At 40.4% G+C, this 23,633-nt stretch overlaps 1 protein-coding gene across 2 annotated transcripts; it reads right to left on the minus strand.

Moving 5' to 3' along the window:
- Nucleotides 1-10,633: 10,633 nt before the first annotated feature.
- On the minus strand, nt 10,634-22,028 carry LTO1 (LTO1 maturation factor of ABCE1). Of its 2 annotated transcripts, none has more exons than XM_074956979.1 (5): nt 21,128-21,591; nt 20,408-20,513; nt 18,493-18,563; nt 12,812-12,932; nt 10,634-12,433 (listed from the first exon to the last, which is right to left on the minus strand). In XM_074956979.1, exons 1-5 carry the CDS (start codon nt 21,190-21,192, stop codon nt 12,365-12,367), a joined length of 432 nt encoding a protein of 143 aa, XP_074813080.1. In that variant the 5' UTR covers nt 21,193-21,591; the 3' UTR covers nt 10,634-12,364. The 2 variants fall into 2 exon arrangements, with proteins under 2 accessions (XP_074813080.1, XP_074813081.1); XM_074956980.1 differs by lacking the exon at nt 21,128-21,591 and adding an exon at nt 21,871-22,028 and having other exon boundaries at nt 10,635-12,433.
- Between the last annotated feature and the right edge of the window lie 1,605 nt (nt 22,029-23,633).

Consider the following 23,633-nt stretch of genomic DNA (forward strand, 5'->3'; position numbering starts at 1 on the left):
TTGATATATGAAAGGTGCATTATAATATAACTTTTATATGCCACTTGGTGTTGTTTCCCATCAGCTGGAACTCATCATTTGGTATGATAGGTTATCTTCTGGAACTCTAAGTATTTTGTGTGTTTAATCTGTTATAATATACTAGGGTTTTTTGTTTTGTTTTTTGTTAATTATAGCGTAATGCTAATTTAAAAAAGCCTGTAAATCTCATAAATAAGCCAGCTAACAGAGTTGTATGCTGAAGAATAATCTAGCTGTTGCCTGTATGCTGCTAAACCAAAACAGAATTAGAACTCATTTTGAGGGCAAATGCAGTTAAGATCCTACATAGTGTATAAATAAAGCATTGCAATGCTACTAGCAGTCGCAGGACCCAGGAGGACTGGATACATTCTGTCCAAATTTCAGGAACATTTCTTACTGCTTACCTCATGAACACTTCTGTTTGTGGCATCTCTGTGTCTCTGAACCAAACATGATTATTGCATTAGTGGTTGTTGGTTATGTGTGTTACACTGAGTGGCAGTACATACTGCAAATTTTTTTAAATATGTATGTACTAAAAGGCCAAATCCTGATAAGCAGGTTCATGTGCCAACAGAGATGTTTTATTTGTCACATTATTATAACAATCTATAGTAAGCAAGCAATTCAGATTTGTACATTTTTTTTATATTGTACTTATTGGCATCACTGGTCTGAAATGCACATTTTCACCAACAGACCTGTAACAGACAAGTTTCCAGCAAAAGAACTAAAGTCTAGAAATAAAATTGTAAAACCCAGTGCCTGTGTGCTGTGTTTTTTATTAGCTTCATGAATGTAAAATTTGCAGTTTAACAGCACACAGCAGTTTTTAAACAACTGGATCCTGATGTAGTGGGCAAACCACATGGCATTTTCTTGTGTTGACACTCCATGCTTTAAAGTTTGCAGTGTTTAAATAATTCATTCTTCAACATCTCTAGGAAGTGATAGGTCTTTTGGCAATGGGTCAGTCAGCACAAATTCCTAGAGAGATATATATATTAAACGTCAAAGGGGTTTTTTGGGTTTTTTTTTTTGATTTAAGATTTTCTTTTATGCCTCTATCTCGACTAACCAGCTGTTTGGTAGATATTTTCAATAATAAGTAAAATGAATTAGGATTTTGATGCTACAAAATTATTTCTAGCTTTTAAGTTTACCAGAGTAATGGAAATGTCCCCTTTAGATAATGACTAGTGTATTTCAAAGACAGTAGTGTTAGATTTTTATTTCCCACCTGCCTGCATTGTGTATTACTACCATTAGTTCAAATAAAGTAGTAGGCCATAAAAGGTAAAAATACTTATTTTTGTTTACAGAGCTTAACACTAGTAAAGGGTAATACACAAAATAGGAAAAGAATTGAACTAGGCTTGAAAAAATAACAGTGGTAGATACATGCTGGATCATTTAGCAAGTTAAGTGTGTGTGTGTATATACATCCAATGTATTGTTTATATATATGAATACCAAACTAAAATTAGGTTGAATTATAAATGATCATGTCCCAATCTGAAGTCCGAAAGGAGAGTTCTTTTTATCCCAAATCTCTGTTTTGAAAATTGGGGACGTTATTTCTCACTAGGTACATCAGTCAAAGGATCCAGACTAAAAGCAGACATACATTTCCCCCCCATCCCATCATGAAAACTTCTAGAGCCTGACTCATAAGTTTCCTGGGCAACTGGCATGTGGCCAGTGTAGCACCTGCCACTTAGACTTCACAGCACACTACAGTTTTGAAGCAATAACTACACCAAAACTTTTAAGAGTTGTAAGAAAGTTGTCATCATCTAATCTGGTAGCCTGCTGCAAAATGATTTGGTCTCACTGCAGTTACCCAATGCACAGGTATCCTCATCACAAACATTGTTACAAGTGGCACTAGTTTGTTCCCTTACTGGCTCCCCTTACAGAGGAGAGACTGAATTATGTGGTCTACACTAGTACTTTCCTCTAGAAATGGTCCCTCCTTAAAAGGATTAGGGCATGCTGATGGGTTGGTGGGGGGATATTTGCATGATGGAAGAAGAGAAGACCTAAGCTAAATTCAGAATGAGTTTAAACAGGTCTAGAAGGAGTTTGAACTAACGGTGGTAAAACAGTACCTATTATTTTTCACAAGATTTTGTTTTATCCTAACTTAATTTACACCACTTACATTTTCACTACTTAGAAAGTAAGATACTAAGTATACCTTAGACTCCCTTACACACATCAGCAAGTGGGTGTAAATGGATCTAGGTGTCTAGCTGAGTGGGAAGGAGTTAATTTATAGCACCTTCTATATTGAATCTGAATTTGGTTTAATATCTGACTGTCAATCTACACTTAAATGCACAGACACTAATAAAAAGCACCTATTATTCTTAAACAACTATCAAAGTTAAACATTTTTAAAACTGCAGGACCAGATAACTTGCACCCAAGAGTATTAAAAGAATTGGCCAAGGAGCTCTCTGAACCATTAATGTTGGTTTTTAACAGATCTTGGAACACCAGGGAAGTTCCAGAGGACAGGAAAAAAACTCATGCCACAAAAGGAGTAAATGAGAGTAAATAAATAAATGGGAGTAAAAGGAGTAAATGAATAACTACAGGCTGATTAGTCTGACATCAAACTGACGCTTGGGGCACTCCGCTTTCTATCCACCTTACAGTCCATTCATCCAGCCCATACTTCTTTAACTTGCTGGCAAGAATACTGTGGGAGACCGTATCAAAAGCTTTGCTGAAGTCAAGAAACAATACATCCACTGCTTTCCCTTCATCCACAGAACCAGTAATCTCATCATAGAAGGTGATTAGATTAGTCAGGCATGACTTGAGCTTGGTGAATCCATGCTGACTGTTCCTGATCACTTTCCTCTCCTCTAAGTGCTTCAGAATTGATTCCTTGAGGATCTGCTCCATGATTTTTTAAGGGACTGAGGTGAGGCTGACTGGCCTGTAGTTCCCAGATCCTCCTTATTCCCTTTTTTAAAAATGGGTACTATGTTAGCCTTTTTCCAGTCGTCCGGGACCTCCCCTGATCACCATGAGTTTTCAAAGATAATAACGAATGGCTCTGCAATCACATCGGCCAAGTCCTTTAGCACTCTTGGATGCAGCGCATCCGGCCCCATGGACTTGTGCTCATCCAGCTTTTCTAAATAGTTCAGAACCAATTCTTTCTCCACAGAGGGCTGGTCACTTCCTCCCCAAGCTGTTCTGCCCAGTGCAGTAGTCTGGGAGCTGACCCTGTTCGTGAAGACAGAGGCAAAAAAAGCATTGAGTACATTAGCTTTTTCCACATCCTCTGTCACTAGGTTGCCTCCCCCATTCAGTAAGGGGCCCACACTTTCCTTGACTTTCTTCTTGTTGCTAACATACCTGAAAAAACCCTTCTTGTTACTCTTAACATCTCTTGTTAGCTGCAACTCCAAGTGTGCTTTGGCCTTCCTGATTTCACCCCTGCATATCTGAGCAATATTTTTATACTCCTCACTGGTCATTAGTCCAATCTTCCACTTCTTGTAAGCTTCTTTTTTGTGTTTAAGATCAGCAAGGATTTCACTGTTAAGCCAAGTTGGTCGCCTGCCATATTTACTATTTTTTCTACACATCGGGATGGTTTTTTCCTGTAACCTCAATAAGGATTCTTTAAAATACAGCCAGCTCTCCTGGACTCCTTTCCCCCTCATGTTATTCTCCCAGGGGATCCTGCCCATCAGTTCCCTGAGGTTGTCAAAGTCTGCTTTTGTGAAGTCCAGGGTCCGTATTCTGCTGCTCTTTTTTCTTCCCTGTGTCAGGATCCTGAATTCGACCATCTCATGGTCACTGCCTCCCAGGTTCCCATCCACTTTTGCTTCCCCCACTAATTCTTCCCGGTTTGTGAGCAGCAAAGCCTACAACCTCATGCACAGCAAAGCTGGGAATGAATGGAAGACCACCTTCCATACCTGCTGTGGCCACTTTGAATATTTAGTCATGCCTTTTGGGCTGACAAATGCCTTGGCAATCTTCAAGCATTTTATTTACTTTGTGTTACGAGACATATTGGATCAGTATGTGGTGATCTATATGGAGAATACATTGCTCTTTTCAGACAACCCTGACAGGCATACCATTTGTATCCGAATTGTCTGGAGAGGCTACATGGTCTCTAGCCAAGCTCAAGAAGTGTGCTTTCATGTGAAAGTCTCTATCAAAAGACAGAATTTTGCTTTTTCCTAAAAGCAGAGTATTGTAGTGAGTTTTTTATTCTTTATATTTATCTAAATCTCCTTACAGAATCAGAACATTAAAAGCATAGTGCATGGAACTCATTTGTAGATTAACCTTAAGGACCTAGGGAAGTTAGGTTAAGTACATTTCATTGTTAAAGATCCCAGAATGAATGCAACAGAAAATGATGTCCCCAGTTTATTCACAGAACTGGTTCACCATAGATAATAACATTGCAAACTTCCCTACCAATATGTAGGCTACTTCATTGAACTCGTTCTGCTTCCCTCCCAATTTTTCCCAGCAAGAACCAGCCTTTTTATGGTAGGTGCAATTTTCCCCTGAAGCTCATGATAGTTGAAAAAGCTTCCCTTTCTTATTGATTCTGTGTTCAAATCTCACCCAAAAAACCACTCTTTATTCTTTAACTTTTAACTCTTAATTTTTCTCTTTCTCAGTTACTATTTCTCTAACAATATTATTTGATTCTTGTATAGCTTGTTGTGATATAGTTTGTACAAAAGACCTTATACAAAATAAAAACGTATTATACAGATATCATGGGCCAGATCCTCAGCTGATAAAAATTGTCATATCTCCATCAACTATAACTACTGAGGATCTGGGCCAGAACTTCAATTTATATAACCTGGTGTCTTTCATCCCCATTCCCCTACCCATTTCCGCCCTCACATCAAATCCTGAATTCCACTTACGCTCTATTCTCCACGCTATTCAGCTGTTCTAGATAGGTAGTACCAGAAAGATGTATCAAGACAATACAGATTCATGATGAGTTTGACCCAAATAGAAGTCTCACAGACCACATCACACTGGAGGTTTACTTCAGGTAGCAAATATACAGTAGATGTAACTTCAAATTACTTTAAAAGTGGCACCATTGTCTATTCACATAGATCTGTTATTTGCATTGGATAATGAAGAATCCAGTTTTCCATTTTTTTTTTAGTTTTAAAAAACTGGCAACTGTTTACCATGGATGAGTTGTGGTTTGTTTGGTTTCTTGTAAAGCAGGTAAAATGGGTTTCAAAAAATTCAGTGTGTCCGCACATATATTGTAAAAAATGCCAGTTAGAGAACAATGTAGGCATGTGTTTTTAAACTACCATTCGTGCAGTCTGGTCAGGACTGTGTGACACAGTATACAGTGTTTTGTCATCCAAGGAATGTCTTTGATCAAGAGTTTATGCAAGAAGGGGGAAAAAAAAAAGCCATGAAAACCTAATCCGTTCCCACAGTCCAGTAAACGTGAGCTGGACAAACACTGGACAATAGCAGTAAAGCTTGCTGCTAGAACAATAGCTGCAACTAAAAAAATTAAAGGGCTGCTGACTCACAGTTCCTACATTCAAGAAAGATTCTGTGCAATGTTGATTATTCCCTGTGATCCTGAACATTAATTTTTTGTTATATATAGTATTTAAATAAAGCAGTAAGATATGCTGGTATTGATCCTGTTTCGTACAAAGCCTAGATGGGGAGCATGTATAGGCATAATTTAATCTTTTTCTACCTAAACATTTTGCTAAACATGTGCAACCTAATTTGAAATTATGTTACAAACAATAATTGTCACTTTGATTATCTCTAGTGTCAAACTGTACAGTAAGCCACTGTCTTAGTTGCAGAGCAAATTCTCTATGAATGAAGTGGTGCTTTCTACCTTTTCAAGACAAAAGCTACATGCTGCTTCTATAAAGTACCCAGAAATCTTGTCCACTTAATTTTGAGATGCCAAAGTGTGTGTACAAAATGCTAGCATCCATATTTGTTAATTACATGAGTACATGAAAGCTACACTTTAAAACAAACTTTGTATCATGCAGTTTTAGAATCAGTATATAATTAGTCTGGCCTAATTTTCACCTTTCACACATTTCAGCTAAGAATGCAATTCCAAGTACTACCTGTTAATGAAAAACTTCCGAAATCTGTGTCTTTTCTTCACACTTTTTTAGTTATGTCTCAGAGGAGCTTGGTGAGTTCTCTCCCTTTCCCACACTGTTGATTGATTGAACAATTGATTGAACCTCATGCTTCAAGGTTTAAACCAATCTCCAACTACTGGAGATCAGGATGAGATTGAATGTTGGGAGCAGACTACTCCACATCTGTGTACCACAAGGTTCTTACACTTTCATCTGGAACGTCTGGTACTGGCAAGTGTCAGAGACAACATATAGACTAGATGGACTAGTCTGCTCCAGTATGACAATTCCTATGTGCCCCTGTATTTTTAACTACAATTCTAAATAGTATTTATAGAACAAACATCAGCATTACACCAAAATTATCAGTGTAATCATGGTGGACATTATTTTGGGAGTAGTCACAATGATAAGGAGTCCCAACCCAGTAATGACAACCATCATTTTCATCTCCAGAAAATGCTGTTCATTCAAATCTCCACCATTCCCTTTTAAGAACACTTCAGTTTGTAAGAATTAAACAACTAGTCAAAAATTTCAACAGGGCATCTAGAATCACTGCACTACAGTACTGTATTGTATTTTGGGAAAGAACCTGTAAAAATAACTACTATTAAATCACAATTTTGAAGTACTGTATATAATAAAAGATGTAGATTTAATTATTTCTTGTGTCACAAGGCCAGTATTAGATCCTGACATTAGTAGTAATTTAATTTCAAAAGACCATGAGATAGAAGTATGATTGAACTGGCATTCTAAATTTTACTTATAAACGCAAAAGTAAGTTAGCATGATAATGCCAAGAGTTGTTAGCTTGTTTCAGATAAGACTGATTGGATTTGGACCAGCCTGACTACTATACTGTGGTACCCAGGAAGGAGGAAGCAGTTTGACTGGAATACAGAGGTTGAGGAGCTGGGCAGTGGGCTTTTGGAGAATGTTGGAAGAGTTTGGGACATGAAGCCAAGGGTAGGGTAGGGAAGACTGGCAGATGCTGAGGTGGTGGAGGAAGGGAGCTTAAATGAGAAGCCAGGAGTTGGGGGCAAAAGAGTGGATCAAAGACAGGCCAGAAGGGACAGGAGGTTCTGTAACCATTAGAATACATTCCTCTCAGAACATGGTTTGGAATCCAGGATTCCTGAGTCTCACCATTTCTCTGAATTCTGCCAATAAGGAAACCCAGTGGCAAAATATCTCCCTCGTCCCCCTCTAATAGTTGGATGACACACTACTGTATTCAGTTAGTTACTCTGGCTCTACAGGTTCCAATGCTACTGATAACCTCTGTTGGAATCAGTATGGTTCCATACGATGGGATTTTCTGGTTTTTTTCAGTTTGCCGTTTTAAAATCCTGGGAAGTTATACACAACAAACCTTCATTAAAAGAACGTTCGGCCTCCTTGTGCAGATGCATTGTAATGAAGTATTAATTTACATTAGTGCAATTTTTCCATAGAACCCCTGGCTCATTCCTATGCCAATAAGGAATGCTCAGGAGATGAATCAAGGTAGTGTACTGAACGTAGTGCCTCATCTGTTGCAGATTTTGGAAGATGTTTAGTAATCATGTAATAAAAACTATCACAATGCATATGCACAAGGGAGCTGAATTAAGGTTGCAGGGCAAGCTTAAGACTGGCATTTGCTAATTTTTGAGTTCTTGACTTTGCAACCTTAACATTGTTTGTATAGTTTTTTGATATATAATTATTTGTCTGAGGAAACTGACAATTTAGTGTGCAGGAATTTGCATGTTTTACAGCCACTGATGTCTATTTAAAGTCAGTCAACTGCATAGTAACTCTCTGCTTTGACTTGTGGAGGCCCTTCCATTTCAGAAGGACTGATTAAAATACTTGAATTTACTTTCTTTACTGCTGTATCTGGACGTGATACTTTACATTCACCTTACAATATATAAAGTTATAGTAATAAAATCATTTACAGATGTCTTGCGACTTCATGCTCTTACCTCATTTATCCTGAAGTTTGTAAACCAGGCATGAAAGGTGGGATGCACAAAGATACTTAGCCAGAGAGTTAGAAATCTATATCCTAATGGTTAGGGCATTTGCCAGAGAGGTGGGACATCCCTGTTCAGATCCCTTCTCCTCATCAGGCAGAGGGGGACTTCAACTAGGAGGGTCTCCCACATCCCAAGTGAGTACCCTAACCATGACACAAAAGGTTTTAAGGGAGCTCCTCCTTCTCCCTGGCTGTTTTGTGTAGAATGAGGTGGCATCTGATTGGGCCCCATACACAACTTAGGTGGTCAGTGCCCATCTTCCCCTGGTTTGTGAATCACAAGCAGCCTGGACTTAGACGCCAGACTGACAGAGGGCTGGGGCTTAGTACCCTTCTCAGCAACAGCTTCTATTGGCTAGCTTAGGCAGGCCTCTCCTGAAATGCTGACTTTGTAGATCCTATTCTAAGGCACCTCTCTCTTCCATTTGTTGTATAGGGAGCCTAGGTACCTAACTCAGGCTTTGTGGATCACAGTATTGTTCCTGTGATTTTCTAACCTAAATCCCCTTTGTGGATCCAGGACAAAGATCCCAAAACAGAGAGACAAATCTTGAAAAACATGAGTTCCAGGTGTCCAGCATCCCTTGCTATTTATCTCTGCCAATACCATGGTGCACATGAACAGTAAATTGACTTTTCCATTTTTTTCTTCATACCACCAAAAAAGAACTGGTTTCTGGATTTTTCATTGTGAACATAATAAAGGGATTGCAACCAACCACATTTTATAGCAGTCAAAATTAGTCACACAGCAAATGGTCTGCATCCTTTCATTCTTGAAGTCAATATGTAACAAACCCTTTGATTTGATTACTGAAAGAAAACTGATTCACAGATGCAGTTTAAGATTTTTTTTTAACTGATTTTGCAGATCTCATTGGAATGGATATAAAGATGAGATTTTATTTTCTCAAGAGTGATATTTTCCTTTCTTGATAGTGTTTCCACAGCTATTTTTGCTAATTCAATTTGTTTCTAATGCAAGGCTTCTCAAACTGTGAGTCAGGACCCCAAAGTGGGTTGTGACCCCATTTTAATGGGGTCAACAGGGCTGGTTTAGACTTGCTGGGGCTCGGGTTTCATCCCAATCCTCACAGCCCTGGGCAGCAGGGCTCAGGTTATAGGCCCCCTGTCTTGGGCTGAAGCCCTTTGGCTTGAAGCCCTTTAACTTGGGCTTTGACCCCTTCCCGTCTGGGGGGTGGGGATCAGGCTTTGGCCCCTCCAACCCAGGGCAGTGGGACCCGGGTGGACTCAGGCTTCAGTCCCCCCTCCTGGGGTTGTGTGCTAATTTTTGTTGTCAGAAGGGGGTCATGGTGCAATGAAGTTTCAGAACCCCTGCTCTAATGTATATTAAAGCTGAATAAATATAAGGTTAAAATGAAGCATTTTTCATGAGTTTGCATGCCAAGGCTGGATGTGGTTGCCAAAAGGCTGTTCGAAACTAAATTACGGAGGGATACCCTCAAACTGCAGTTTACTACTCATCGCTGACACACCTCCTTGTGGCTTATTTAGGGATTTGCTCTCAACCAGTCTGACACCCCCTTCTTTTGCCTCTAGCCCTTGGTCTCCCTCAGTCTTTTTGGAGTGAAGTTACATCCTCTCCAGGACCCAAGCTGCTCCCTCTTTGTGGCATGGCCCTCTGGCCAGCTCACTATAGTTTTCCCCTTCTGGTACATCGAAGTTCCTCTGGACGAATAGTCTCAGGCAGTCTTCCAATCCACCGCCCTGACTATGCCATTTCCACAGTGGCTGGGAGGGGAACACAAGCCCACTCTCTACTCCAGGTTCCAGCCCAGAGTCCCTATGCCCCAACAACCACTCTCTACACACACTCACACCCTGTCACTGCTTCCCTGGGCTCCTTTACTTCTTCTCTAGCTCTGCCGCCCCCCTCCCTGCCCTTACCAGTGGAGCTTCCTCTGCTCCCTATGACTATCCCCCCCGACCCCCACCCCAAAAGAAATTCTTGCCAGAATCTGTATTCCCAGGCCAAATCCCAGGGTTTACCCCCCCTAGAACCACTCCGTCTCTTGCCAAATCTCCTCCTCTAGGGAGTGACTGCAGAGTTCCTTTCTACCAGCCTCTTCTGCTCTTACCTTGCTGGCTTGATACAAGCTTACCTGCCCCTACCCAGCTGGGGTTCATCATCAATTAGTCTATCAGTTCCTGGCTCTCTTCCAGCAGCTTGTCACGAGCTAAACTGACCCTTTTTACCTACTCAGAGATTGTGTGGGGTGGTCCCACAGCACACTGTTTTATAGGAATAGACCATTTTAGGATGGTATCTTGCTTCCAAATTTTTTCAATGAAAGATGCCACAGGGCAACCATCCAAATACCCATGGAAAAAGCTTTTAAATAATCTTAATTGCTGAACATGTTTAACATGCAGATGCTTTTTATTGATATTAACTGACCCTCAATGTATTGTAGGATAGCTCTTGCAATGTTTTCCATTTATCTGAAGAAATATTTGTTTTGAAACATTTACTTACATTCATAAACAAGATTACTTAGACATACAATTCTTTCTGATGTGTTATAGTTATCTATTTTAGAATGTTTTCCATTTTCTTTATGGCATTAATTAAATCAATGCAAACTGTAGTAGTATAAACTAATACTTTAAGAAAACTATTTCAAAAGAATGTAAATTTTTACACCATAATCAAAAATATTTAAAGATGAGTCACATGTACACATTTAGAAGAGGATCTTATTTTTGAGCTGATATAATAGCTTCTTCCAGTAGGTGGCTCTAAAGCAGGTACTTTTATGCTTTGCCATGTAAACATATATTCAAAAATGTCAAAATATGATTGTTTTTACACAAAGCCTCTGGTTAGTGGCATATGCGTCAAACAAAAATTTAAAGATCTGGTATATATCACTTTTTAGAATTCTCCTTCTAAAATTGTAATTTCCCCTCTTCATATCTCAAATGTGAAAGCAGGATGAACACACACGTTAAAAGCAATGTTGTAATCCTCTTTATTTACTTTGTGTATTATGATGAATTTTGGTATAGTTGTATTTAGAAAAAATTAAAAAATTAACATAAAGGAATGTTGCTCAATGACATAATTGAAGCAGCTCCACAGATATACATGCATTTCACTATAGTGAAATGCCTTCTAGAAGTGATCACCTTACATTCTACTTGTAAAAAGTTACATAAATATTCTAGCACCAAAATACAAAATATCTTTTGAACAAAATAATTTGTTTCTCTTAAACTAACATAGTGGAGTATTCACTTACATATTCTGTCAGCATCCATTTTCTAAATTCAATTGAAAAATACATTTCCCATCTTGGAAACAATTTACCACTCAATTATTGCAGCATTTTTGGTCCCATAATGTGAGAGACAAAAGTGGGTGAAGTGGTCCAATAAAAGATATTACCTCACACACCTCACCATTAATTAGTTATTCTAAGTGGCACTGGTAGATCTCATTCTTTTAAATATGTTCAGCACTTTCAGCTGCCAATATATTTTTTCAGCACTGGATCAGACATCAGGTGTCTCAGCTCACGGAAATAATACAGAAAAACCAACAACAGAGCAGCAATATTCTGTTTGGAGCTGTAGCTGCTTTCAGAACCATGTCTGTAATACACCTCCTCTTCACTGTTATCCCATCCTCCGCTTCACCCTTTCACCCTCAAAAATAACATAGCTCTTTATTGTAAGCTCCTCAGGACAAGGAAAATATCTTACTACCTAGTTGTGTAAATGTATACATTTATGTAAATTCATAGTGATCTATACATGGTTTGAAAGATTCATCCTTTGGATAATAAATAAGGGAGAAACATCATAAAACAAACCATCATAGAAGCAACTGATTTTTCCCGTAGAAATTAAAGACAGACTATCAATATGGGATTAGTGTTGAATGAATATGGAGGTTGTGCATTTTTGTTTTTTAAAATAGGACATGCACTGGTGTTGCAATGAACAAATAAAACTGGGACACAGCAAACATTAAAGGGGTGCCTTTCCACTGCTGCTTAGCTCTTCTACCCTCCCTTTCGGAAAACAAAAACCTGTTTATATTCTGACTATCTGCCTTTATTATAGTTAATCACTCCCCCAGATAGCTGTTCCTTAACATTTCTTCTTTGTTTATCTTCATCTGTTATGCTCAAAAAGTAAGTGCAGATCTTTCAGGATTGATTCTAAAATCAGACTGAATATTTAGCAATGAGCAAACCTAAAACGAAAAAAGAACACATACAGGTGTTTTAAAGTGTGTGTGTATTTCAGGTAAATTTGTAACAAGATATTCTCCCCATTTTTACTCTTTTCTCCTCTCCCTTCCACAGCTCTCTCTCAAGTCAGTATTAAATGCCTTTTTCCTTTAGGATGAGTTTATTGCATTTTCTATGGACTGGAGAATTGCACCTTAGTTTCCCCCCCACGCTAATTAAATAAACATTACAATTGTAACTGGTACAAGTAGCCCAAAAAGATTACATAACAATAATTACTCTGAACTGCATAACTGCAGCTTTATATTACTGCCACATTAGACTGCAGTCTTTTCAGAAATTGCTATTACCTTCTAAAATGACAACTAAGTACTACAAACCTGTTTAAATTTTCCTCTGATTTTTTCCAGATCTTCGTGAAGTTTGTCATAAATGGGGTCTTCAAAAGGGTATTTCTGAATCATTCCTATTAATGATTCCAGAGCCTTTATTTTTTTTTTACTGCAAAAAATGAAAATACAGATTTTCTTATGGTGGTTCTGTTCAGCAGCAATAAGATTTTTTTCAGTTGCCACATGAAGACGACACTGAGTATTTAATATTAGTGTTACACTTCAAAATACATGACCCAATCCTGCCACCGTTTTCTCACGCAATGCTCCCCATTTCAGTCAATGAACTACCGATGTCAATCATATGCATTATTAGTTTTTCAATACACACACTGTGTGTACTTTGTGTTAAACGCCTTGTACATATCTTGACAGAGATTTTTCCTTAGACTCATTAGGAAATATTTATAATATATTTTCAGACCAGTGGCTGGAGGGAACTATGAAAATGCAACGTATTATTAAACATATTGGTAACCAAGAATAGTAATAATGCTGAAAAATGCTGATATATGTAAGACACATTGCCAAAATATATTTCAAAGTTGTGTGCGTGTGGTGGTGGCTCTTTAAGGTACCTTTACTACAACCTGACACTAGAAAATTTATAGTAACCTACAGATATACACATGGCAGAGTTTAAAAAAAAAAATCTACTTCCCACTTGGCAGAACAGGCACTAAGAAATTCAGACTCTTGGCATCAAAAAGATTTTGCAAGACATACTTGTGTTGCCGTAAGGAAAAAATAAAAGTAATTAAGCCATTCTCCAGGTAGGGTAAGCAGAGATTGCAGGCATTCTGGCACTACTTCTGGATCATTCATGAAACAGTAGTGATGCCTTTACATCTCACTGGCTTGAGAAAATGATTCCTGACAGCTAAAGCTCACATCTAAAATGGAATTAGGAGCCTATAGTCACAGTTATTACTGACTGTGAGTTCTAAAACACACGAAGTGCAATACAGTTGTGGCATTCACATTAGACTAACATGCACTGCGTATGTCAGGTGAACAAGACAGCTGCAGTTGGACATCTGTGCAAACCAAAACTAATTAGGAGAAGCTGGTCAGGGTTTTAGATTGACTGGGTAGGTATCCACCCAGGTCTTCAAATGTTCTGGTATTGAAAGAAATATTACTCAGTATCTTTTTATACATTTTATTAAAATACTTAAAAAAAAAACCCACCAAAGCTAAGTTACCATTACTATTAAACTACACTATCGAATCAAGAAAACAAATTAGTCACAAGACTGTCATGGATAAATAAATAATTGATATTAAATATTTGATAAATAATCAAATTAATACTAAATAATTCTTAAATTCCAAGGAGGTGTTTAAAGAAGTAGCTGTCTTTTTGGTTATGAGTCTCACCTAAAGAATTTTACTAAATTCAACCATTCCTGTTATAGATTTGATTAAGTATCTTAATACTGAAACCAAATAATCATCTAATTTCTGGAACACAGCCTCAGAACAAGTTATAAAGTTTCCTTCCCAGATTTCAATTCTTATGTGGCGTCTAACCACTTCCTCCTCCCTTCCCCGTCACCGCCCACCAAGGATCTAATAACAGAGACTTTAACAGGACACTCTTGATCAGCAGACGCTTAACAACTCTTATTTACCAGATATTATAGATGACACTCAAGTCTCTCAGGACTTTTAGACCGACACAGAACACAGTTTAATGAGTAATTTTTTAGACAATATATAAGGCTGCTTAAACCTGGGGAACTTTTCTTTCAGGCACCTTCGCTGTGTGGACTTTATGGGTGGTCTCATACAAATGTGAATGCACACAGCCACACATTTACTTCCACATCCAGAAAATAAAAAGCTAGGGTGTCTCCCAGTGAATAAAAATAAAAGAAACAGAAAAGATAGATAAGAGAGGGGATGCACACTCTTCAGCTCTTAGTCTTCTTGTCTCTTCTAAAATAGGCTCTGGAACAGCAGTAAAGGAGATAGTGATGTTCTGCTGGCAGAGAGCTTCTCACTAGTGGGTCTCCTTCTGGTACAGGGAGAGACTAGTCAAAAGCTGGAGCAGTCTGGTTGTGGATGTTGTGACCTCCTCTCCCTAAGGTGATCAGTCTGGGAGATTCCGGAAGGTCAGTCTTTCCGCAGATGGCTTGTTGACCTGAAAGCTTCTCAGACTTCCATTTCATAAAATCATAGAAGATTAGGGTTGGAAGAGACCTCAGGAGGTCATCTAGTCCAATCCCCTCCTCAAACCAGGACCAACACCAACTAAATCATCCCAGCCATGGTTTTGTCAAGCCAGGCCTTAAAAACCTCTAAGCATAGAGATTCTACCACCTCCCTAGGTAACCCATTCCAGTGCTTCACCACCCTCCTAGTGAAATAGTGTTTCCTAATATCCAACCTAGACCTCTCCCGCTGCAACTTGAGATCATTCCTTCTTGTTCTGTCATCATTAAGACCAGCCTAGCTCCATACTCTTTGGAACCCCCCTTCAGGCAGTTGAAGGCTGCTATCAAATCCCCCCTCACTCTTCTGTTCTGCAGACTAAATAAGCCCAGTTCTCTCAGCCTCTCCTTGTAAGTCATGTGCCCCAGCCCCCTAATTATTTTCATTGCCCTCCAATCATAGAATCATATAATATCAGGGTTGGAAGGGACCTTAGGAGGTCATCTAGTCTAACCCCCTGCTCAAAGCAGGAGGAATCCCCAATTTTTGCCCCCGTTCCCTAAATGGCCCCCTCAAGGACTAAACTCACAACCCTGGGTTTAACAGGCCCATGCACAAACCACTGAGCTATTTCCCCCCCCACCCCCAAAAAATTTGCCTGGCAGAGAAGACGGAGAAGAGAAAAGTTTCCAAACCAATTTTGATTGTATTGGTTTGGAAACTTTGCTTTGTTTTGCCTTGCAATGCCTTCCTCCAAGGTCTTCAGACAAATCAGGTGCAAGACCTAACTTGGAACCATGAAACTTGGCCCAATCAGGTTCAAATTAGGTCACCCTTAGCAAGCATCACTTTGGAAAAGTCCTATAAAAAATATTCAGTGTTTTGTATTACACAGAGAGACTAAGTCTGTAACCACTCTTCCCAACTCCCCCCTGCACTCTCCCCCCCCCCCCAAAATAAATAAATATAAACAATCCAAATACACAAGACCACTCTAGAGGAAGCTAGCACAGTCTTATCTAAGAGCAAGGTCTTAAGATGACATTATGTCACCATTTTACAAAAAGTTCATTTTAAAAATCCTATTAAAAACAGCACCCTTGAATCAGCCTGTTTAGCAAACATTTAGCAAAATTACAAATAAGTTCAAACTTATTATCACTTTCAACATCTCCATTTCTTCAACAAGGCAATTACAATACCTTCCTGTTCTGAAACTGGTATATAGCTCAAACAACTTTATCTTCTGGAATCTTCATCTTGATGGAGAAAAGTTACTTTAAAACTTACCAAGAGAAAACCCATTTGAAATATTACATTTTAAGTTCTATCTAAGGTCTGTATTTCCATATAAACTATTCCCCTCACGCATACTTAAGGTAAAAATCAGTTATGATCACAGCTGATACCCAATTTAATGTCAGCCCTGATCAAGAATTACACCTAGTATTTGAACAAATGTTGAATGTTACAGCTTACTGAGCTAACTGGGTAACATAGGATGGACTGTGGAAAATCCATATTCCTGTTGTGTTCACTTCATTAGCTGCCTACAGGAATGTGACCTGAATTTAAAATTCTCTCTAAGAGCTGGTCTACACCAAAAACTTATTACAATGTAGCTACGCCAACTTAACCCCAGGTGTAGACTATGCCAGATCAAAAGAAGAAGAATTCTGCTGAACTACCTACTGCCTCTCAGGGAGATGGAGAACCTCTCCAGTGCTGTAAACATAGCCCAAGGCTCTTCATTGAGGGATTCCTAAATATCCCTTTAAACCATCCCACTCTCTTAGGTCTAAAGTATAGGTTTTCTGGAATATGAAAATTGTCTGTATTTTGGCACCTGTTGCTCCAGGACTGAAATACTCCTTCCCCACCACACATACTTTATGACAAGACGACAACAGAAGTAGCTTCTTTTAAAGCAAGTTTAAAAACATTTATATTTAAAAAAGCTTTTGAAGCAACACTGATTTTATTTATGATTTTACATAGGTTTTAATTGTTTATATCTTGTATATTTGTAGTACTTAATTTGTTTTTAGTTGTTATATTGCAAAGTGTCTGTGGTACATTGTTAGACAGGCATTACGTGAATAAAATTATATACAAGACTTGTGATGAAAGACACTATATAAATGGAAATTTATAAAAATTTAGCAGGCCTATCAATCCTGTCATATTAAGAGGACCTGAATATCTAAGACAGCTGGCTAAATATACGTAGATGTATAGAACTTACATGGTTCATGGATGGCACAATTAGCAGATCCAAATCACGGACCTCACCAGATTCATCATGTACTAAAACAGAGATGGGCAAACTACGGCCCGTGGGACCGTCCTGCCCAACCCCTGAGCTCCCCGCCGTGGAGGCTAGCCCCCAGCCCCTCCTCTGCTGTTCCCCCTCCCCCGCAGCCGCATGGGCAGCACTCTCAGCAGCAGGGCTGCACGCTTGTGCAGGGCAGCGTGTCTGGCTTTGGCCGGGCGGTGCAGCTCCAGACATGCTGCTCTGAGCGGCATGGTAAGAGGGCTGGGGAGTTGGATATGGGGCAGGGGATCCTGGGGGGCAGGGAGCAGAGGTTCGGGGGGGAGGAGGGGGGCAAACAGTCAGGGGACAGGGAGTGATTGGATAGAGCAGAGGTTCGGGGGGGAGGAGCAGGAAGTCCTGGGAGGGGGTGGTCAGGGGACAAGGAGTGGGTGGGGGGTGGGGTGGATGGGTCGGGAGTTCTGAGGGGCCAGGCCGTTTGGGGAGGCACAGCCTTCCCTACCCGGCCCTCCATACAGTTTTGCACCCCGATGTGGCCCTCGGGCCAAAAAGTTTGCCCACCCCTGTACTAAAAGGACGCTCTGGGTGCGCCAACACAACAGACTCCTTTCCTTAGAACCAAGATTTCAGCTCTGTATTCCTCCTGCCACTGAAATTATGAATGCTGCAGAAGAACCGGCAATAGTAAACACAGGCAGGAAGGGATTCTGCCATTCCTCTTTGGCCCCACATAGATGATAGCAATGGCATGGTGTAGGAGCGCAGTAAGATATCCTACTTGGACCCCCATCATAACTTCAGTGTAGGGAGTGTGCCATGGCTGAAGGCTATGGACCTAAGAGATGCTGCATAGACTTTGACCCTCAATCTTTAGCAGTAAGAACTTGGTATGTTCTCAACTAGTAGTTTCACTCAAAGGATAATATCTACATTTATACCAATAATTTATATTTTTCTCAGCATCATAGCTCTGAAGAGGGCATCCTTGCATGTATGTTACTCTCATGGTTTCTACTTTACTTCATTTCAAAAACACTCTACCTGTGGTTGGCCAGTTTGATTCTTGTAATGCAAAGGAAAAAAAAACAAACTATCGGTTGTTCCTCCTGTATATTTCTTAAAAAAATAATGGGCATTACCAGGGCTCCTATAAAAATATTTTAGCCTTTCCTTAGAGAAAAGAAACTATGAAATTCAGGGCAATATTAACAATACATAATACTATATTTTTAAACCATACCTGGGCTTTTCCTCTGCAGATCTGTGAAGCAAACGCTGCCATGTCAACGCAAACCCAAGATAGTATCCAATCTGTGAATTTATAAGAATTCAATTAAAAAAAAATCAAATCAATCAAAAAAAAATCAAAAAATTATCCTTTATCTGTATTCATTTAAACAATAATTTTAAAAATATACATTCTAGTTGATAACTAGCACATGACAAACTAAAATCAAAACATCTTGTTATGCTACTTCTAAAATCTGTTTCGCATCAGAGTGTGCTGAACCTCTTCAATTTAAACTGCGATGGAAAATGCAGTTTTGTAAAACACCCCACCATATTTCATCTGCTTTGATCCCTCAGAAATTTGTGCATCTGTTACTACACTTCTGATTCATAATTACAAATCCAGCTGCATGGGTGAGGGAGAGAAGAGGGGGCAGGGAATGGCATTGAACTTAAGAAACCTAGGAGATGCACGCATTTTCAAACATGATTTAGGAGCCTAAGTCCCACTGACTTTCAATGAAACTTAGCGTCTTAAGTGCCTAAGCCACTTGGGTGTTTTTGAAAATTTTACTCCCTATAAATACCTGAGAGAGAAATTTGGCAGGATATCTGTATCTAGCACCTTTTAAAATGGTTGAGCAAGGTCAGAGAGCTTTCGCATGGCCACAATTGTCTTGACTACCACTCCTTTGGTAGTCCTTTTCCATCCTTTGTGGTCCTCTGAGGGAAGCCCATAACATGAAATCAGAAAGCTCTGCAGCCAACACTGAAAGATCAGATTCTTAGCATAATTAACTGTTTATTATATTGAAAAGAGATGACTGCCAATTTCAGTTTCATAACAGTCCTCATTCTAATGCCCAGTTTTCTGTCACTCAATTTTCTGAAACCCTGATCTTCGGAGCTGAATTATTCCTGAAAGTGAATTTGAGCAAAAATGGTTAAGGCTTTCTTTTAATTATATATATATATATATATATATATATATATATATATAATGTGAGTTATATATAATATATAATAATTATATATAACTCACATTATAAAATAATTACTGTCCCACGTCCCAGTCTTGCACAGAAATCCACCTGATCTCAATGAGACTGTGCAAGCAGTTTAGGATCTTAAACTGCAAAGACAAGGTAGACTGTACAGTAGTCTGGTTAAATTAGCATTACAGTAAAAATTGTGCTAAAAGTGAAAAAGAAGTAGAAAGGGCTGTTGTTCACTTTTTTTAAGATATGCAGGTGGGAACCTAGATCCTGAACAGCTCCTGGGACACACAGGAGTGGGTTTCTCGTCTTCTCTTCTCTATTAAGATGCACAGAATATGATGCCAAGGTGGCATCTAGCCAAACTGCTCCAGATTATGGAAGTTACAGCCTCTTATTGCCAATATGTACAAGCCAGAAGAGCTTTAATGTTTTTCCCCCCCTCTTTTTCTTGTAAAAAAAACAAACAAAAAATCAATACAAAAATATACTGAGAATGTTGAAACTTCATGTTTAGGCATTCATGTGACAAAATACCTCCTTTAAATGAGTTTCACTGACATTGCCTAAAATACAGAGTGGTGCATAGTGGAACAAGACACGACACATGCGTATCTAGGGTTGAAGGAAAAAATGTGAAATTATCTTATTATGTAATTAAAGACTGCACAACGCACATATATGTGCATAACCTCAACTGTGGCATCTCATGAATTTCAAGTTCTTAATATAGCTTTTTGTAAGGGATTAAATGGAGGATTCAGAACAGTTTACAAATCAGTTTTTTGTGTGTTCCTGGAATGAAGGCCATGGAGCAATAAAAACAATACAAGGCTTAGGTCACCCATCATGCTTTGCTCAGGCACTACTTCAATACATCATCATCTAATCTCAGCAACACATTGATTTTTAGGAAGTTTTGACATTTACCTCAGACCCAATCTTGGCACCATGTAGTGCTCCATACCTGCTTCCCTCAATAACGCCAGCATGACTTCCTTCAGCATAACCTTCTTGATACCCTTCACCATGAAATCTGTAAAGAGAAATAGATATAAAAATTAATCCTAATAAAATCATATCAGCAAAGGCATAATGCAGAAATACTAGGCCATAAAAATACGGAATATTTTATTATTTTTACTGAAATATTGCCTTTGTAATTCCAACAGATTTCAAAGCAATTTCAGACAGAGTATTCGTGAGACAAAGAGTAACAATTACACCACTCTGTGTGCTATATAATGGTATTAGAGAGACAATGTGGGTGAGGTAATATTTATTGGACCAAGTTGTTGTTTAATATATTAGATTAAAGAATAATGTAATTTAAAGACGACAAAAGTTCTGTTAGATCATCCAGCTCTGGCTCAAATGCTTGTTTCTATATATATTAGAATATAATATAATATAATAATATATATTATTTATATAATAAAATATATTACCTCACCCACCTTTTCTCTCTCATATCCTGGGATTGACACAGCTACCACTACACAGCATACAGTAGTATTCTGCAATATTTGAGGTCTTGGTAACACAGAAAGGCTAGGGAAGGGAAAGGGAAATCTAAAGGGGAAACTCTCAGAAATTAGTGTTAAACGAAAGAATTCAGATATGTAATACAGATGATGGTAGATATCTTGCCTGCAATGATGGAGGCCAAAGTTGAAATCCCAATCAGTGCAGCACACTCTCCTTCCAGCCTGCATTTGCAAAAAAACTAACACAGAATCTAATTTCTATGATTCTTTAGCCTAATATATTAAACAACTCCCCTGCTTTGGTAAGGTAGGTGAGGAAGGGAGAGATTTTGCTACTTTAGGTATTTAGAACATTTTCCCCTCACTGGACCTTCGGATCACACACGACAGGACAACACAGTAAGACAAGTGCCTTCCTTCCCAACGGGGAGAGCACTGGGAAATCTCGGCACAACCGGGGGCAGTCCCCCCGCACGCAGGCCCCGCTCTTCTCAGCTGTGCTGAACACGGTTTGTCAGAGGCCCGCAGCAGCTTTAAACGCCACGGGCCGGCGGCTCTCACGCACCTCCCCAGCCCCGGGCTCCGCAGCCTTCCAGGCCTGTGTTATCTGTCCACCTTGCCACAGAACCGCCCGCAGCCCGACCTCAGCAGCGGGAGGGGAGGGGGAGTCGGCCCGCCAGGGGCTGAGGTTGCGGCCGAACGTTACCGTCACGACACCCGACTTCCGGCCAGCTTCGCGTCACGCTGAGACTCCCGAACGGGGCGCGGAGCGGAGGGGGGCCTGTAACCGCCCCGGGATAAGTTCGTTCCCCTCCGGGGTAGTTCGTTTTTCCCTCCCCCCCGGTCCCGTTAGAGGGGGAGACACCGGGCGGAGCCCCGGGCAGGACTCCCCTCTGCCTGCCCCACCTCTCCTCCGCCATCACGATAGCGTCGAACATATCCGAAGCGCTGGCAGCCGCCGCCATCGCGCGACGAATCTCCCCGAACGCCCGGCCGGGCGCGCAGGCTCCGCTCAGGGCATGCTGGGAAGGGACGGCGAGCCGGAGGAGTCAGCGCCGAGGAGCTTCTAGTGCGCAGGCTCGATGGGGGGGGGGGGGGGACAAGGAAAGAGCGTCCCGCGCTGGCCTGTCCCCATCCAACCCGCCGAGGCTAGTGGGCCTGGCTTCCTCTCGCTGTGCCCCGCCCCGGGGAGCCCCCGCAGGCCGCCTCCCATGTAAACAGCCCCCTCCGTCGCCCGCGCTGACCGCCGCCCTGCTTCTTCCCCTGTAGGGGCCCCAAGCCCTTCGAGATCCCCGCTCCGCCGGGGCAGCGCAGCCCCACCCCTCGGCCCGGTCACTGGCTGCGCGGCCTGTCCCTGGCGCGGCAGCTCCCGTGGTTCGGGCCCCGGGCTGGGACCCAGGAGATCCGAGTTGCACAGTCTTTGCTCTGGGGCAGGTTCCCGCAGTGATCGCGGGCGAGCCTCCTGATCGCCTCGTGCTTCCCTTCCCATGTCTGCTGCTTGGATGTTTCAGCCCGAGCCCGAGCCCTCGGCCTGGTTGGTAGGGCTGTGCTAGCCGGGAGCGTCTCCCTCTGTGCGTGTGTAGTACCCTGGGGTTCCTTGGCGCCTCTGGGCACCGCTGTAATACAAATACATACGAGTACAGCTTATCCCGACTGCTGGAGCTCCCTTCCTTGTCTCTGTGCCTGCACAAAGAGAACAGAAACAATTCCGTCTTCTGAGGATTATTCTGTTGTGTGACGCATCCAGCTTCTTTGCCTGCTCTCCCCCCCACCCCACTGCACAGCCTTGGCTTTAAGGGAAAAGCGATGTGGTAGAAAACACTGTTCTGGCAATTCACATTTGATTAGATGCCTCTTAGGGACCATTATCAGGTGGCATACCTTAGAGCAGCCTCCCCTGTGCCCAGTGCAGAAATGGCCAACTAATCAGGGTGCTTGATGGCAAATGCAATTAAATGCAATTAGTTTAAAATTTAATGGCAAATGTAATTATCCTTGCGAGTCAAAACACATCATCACTAATATTAATTTTAAGTTAACAGAGTTGGCACATAATCATCTTGTCTATTGTGTTAAATGTCTTATTGCATGCCTAAGCAAAAGATACATTTTATCTTTCCTGTATATTGGAAGTGAGTTTGTTTGAATTTGGCTGTTATCACTGCAGTATTTGCATTTAACTATTGTTACTCCACTGACTATTGTTACTCAGTTTATTTTGTAATTTTAAGAAATTAACAAGACAACCACCTCTACTTTGACAAATGGAACTCCAATTGCTGCAGAGGCAGGAAAATGTAGCTTAGCTGACAAGAGATAAAAGATGGGGACAAGTGAATGAATAGTCATTGAAGAAGTTCACCTGGTACAGCAATCAGTGGACACTGGGTGGCACAATAAACACAGAAAATATCTATCTGGACATTTCTTTTCTGTTCTCTGTTGTCAGTTTTGTGACTAACCACTAGAGGGTGCTCGGGTGCTTTCCATTTATATCAATAAAAATATAAAGCAATAGCACAAATTAATGAAGAAAAGATTAAAAAGACAAAAAACAATAAACACAATAATAGCTTTTCATGTTTAGATTATAAAAAGGGGCCATATATTCAGGGTGTTAGTTAACCCTAGGCTGTTTTCTTTATATTTTATCTATTTTTTGTTTTGTA

The sequence above is a fragment of the Natator depressus genome, chromosome 6 (assembly GCF_965152275.1).
Source record: "Natator depressus isolate rNatDep1 chromosome 6, rNatDep2.hap1, whole genome shotgun sequence".
Classification (NCBI taxonomy): domain Eukaryota; kingdom Metazoa; phylum Chordata; order Testudines; family Cheloniidae; genus Natator; species Natator depressus.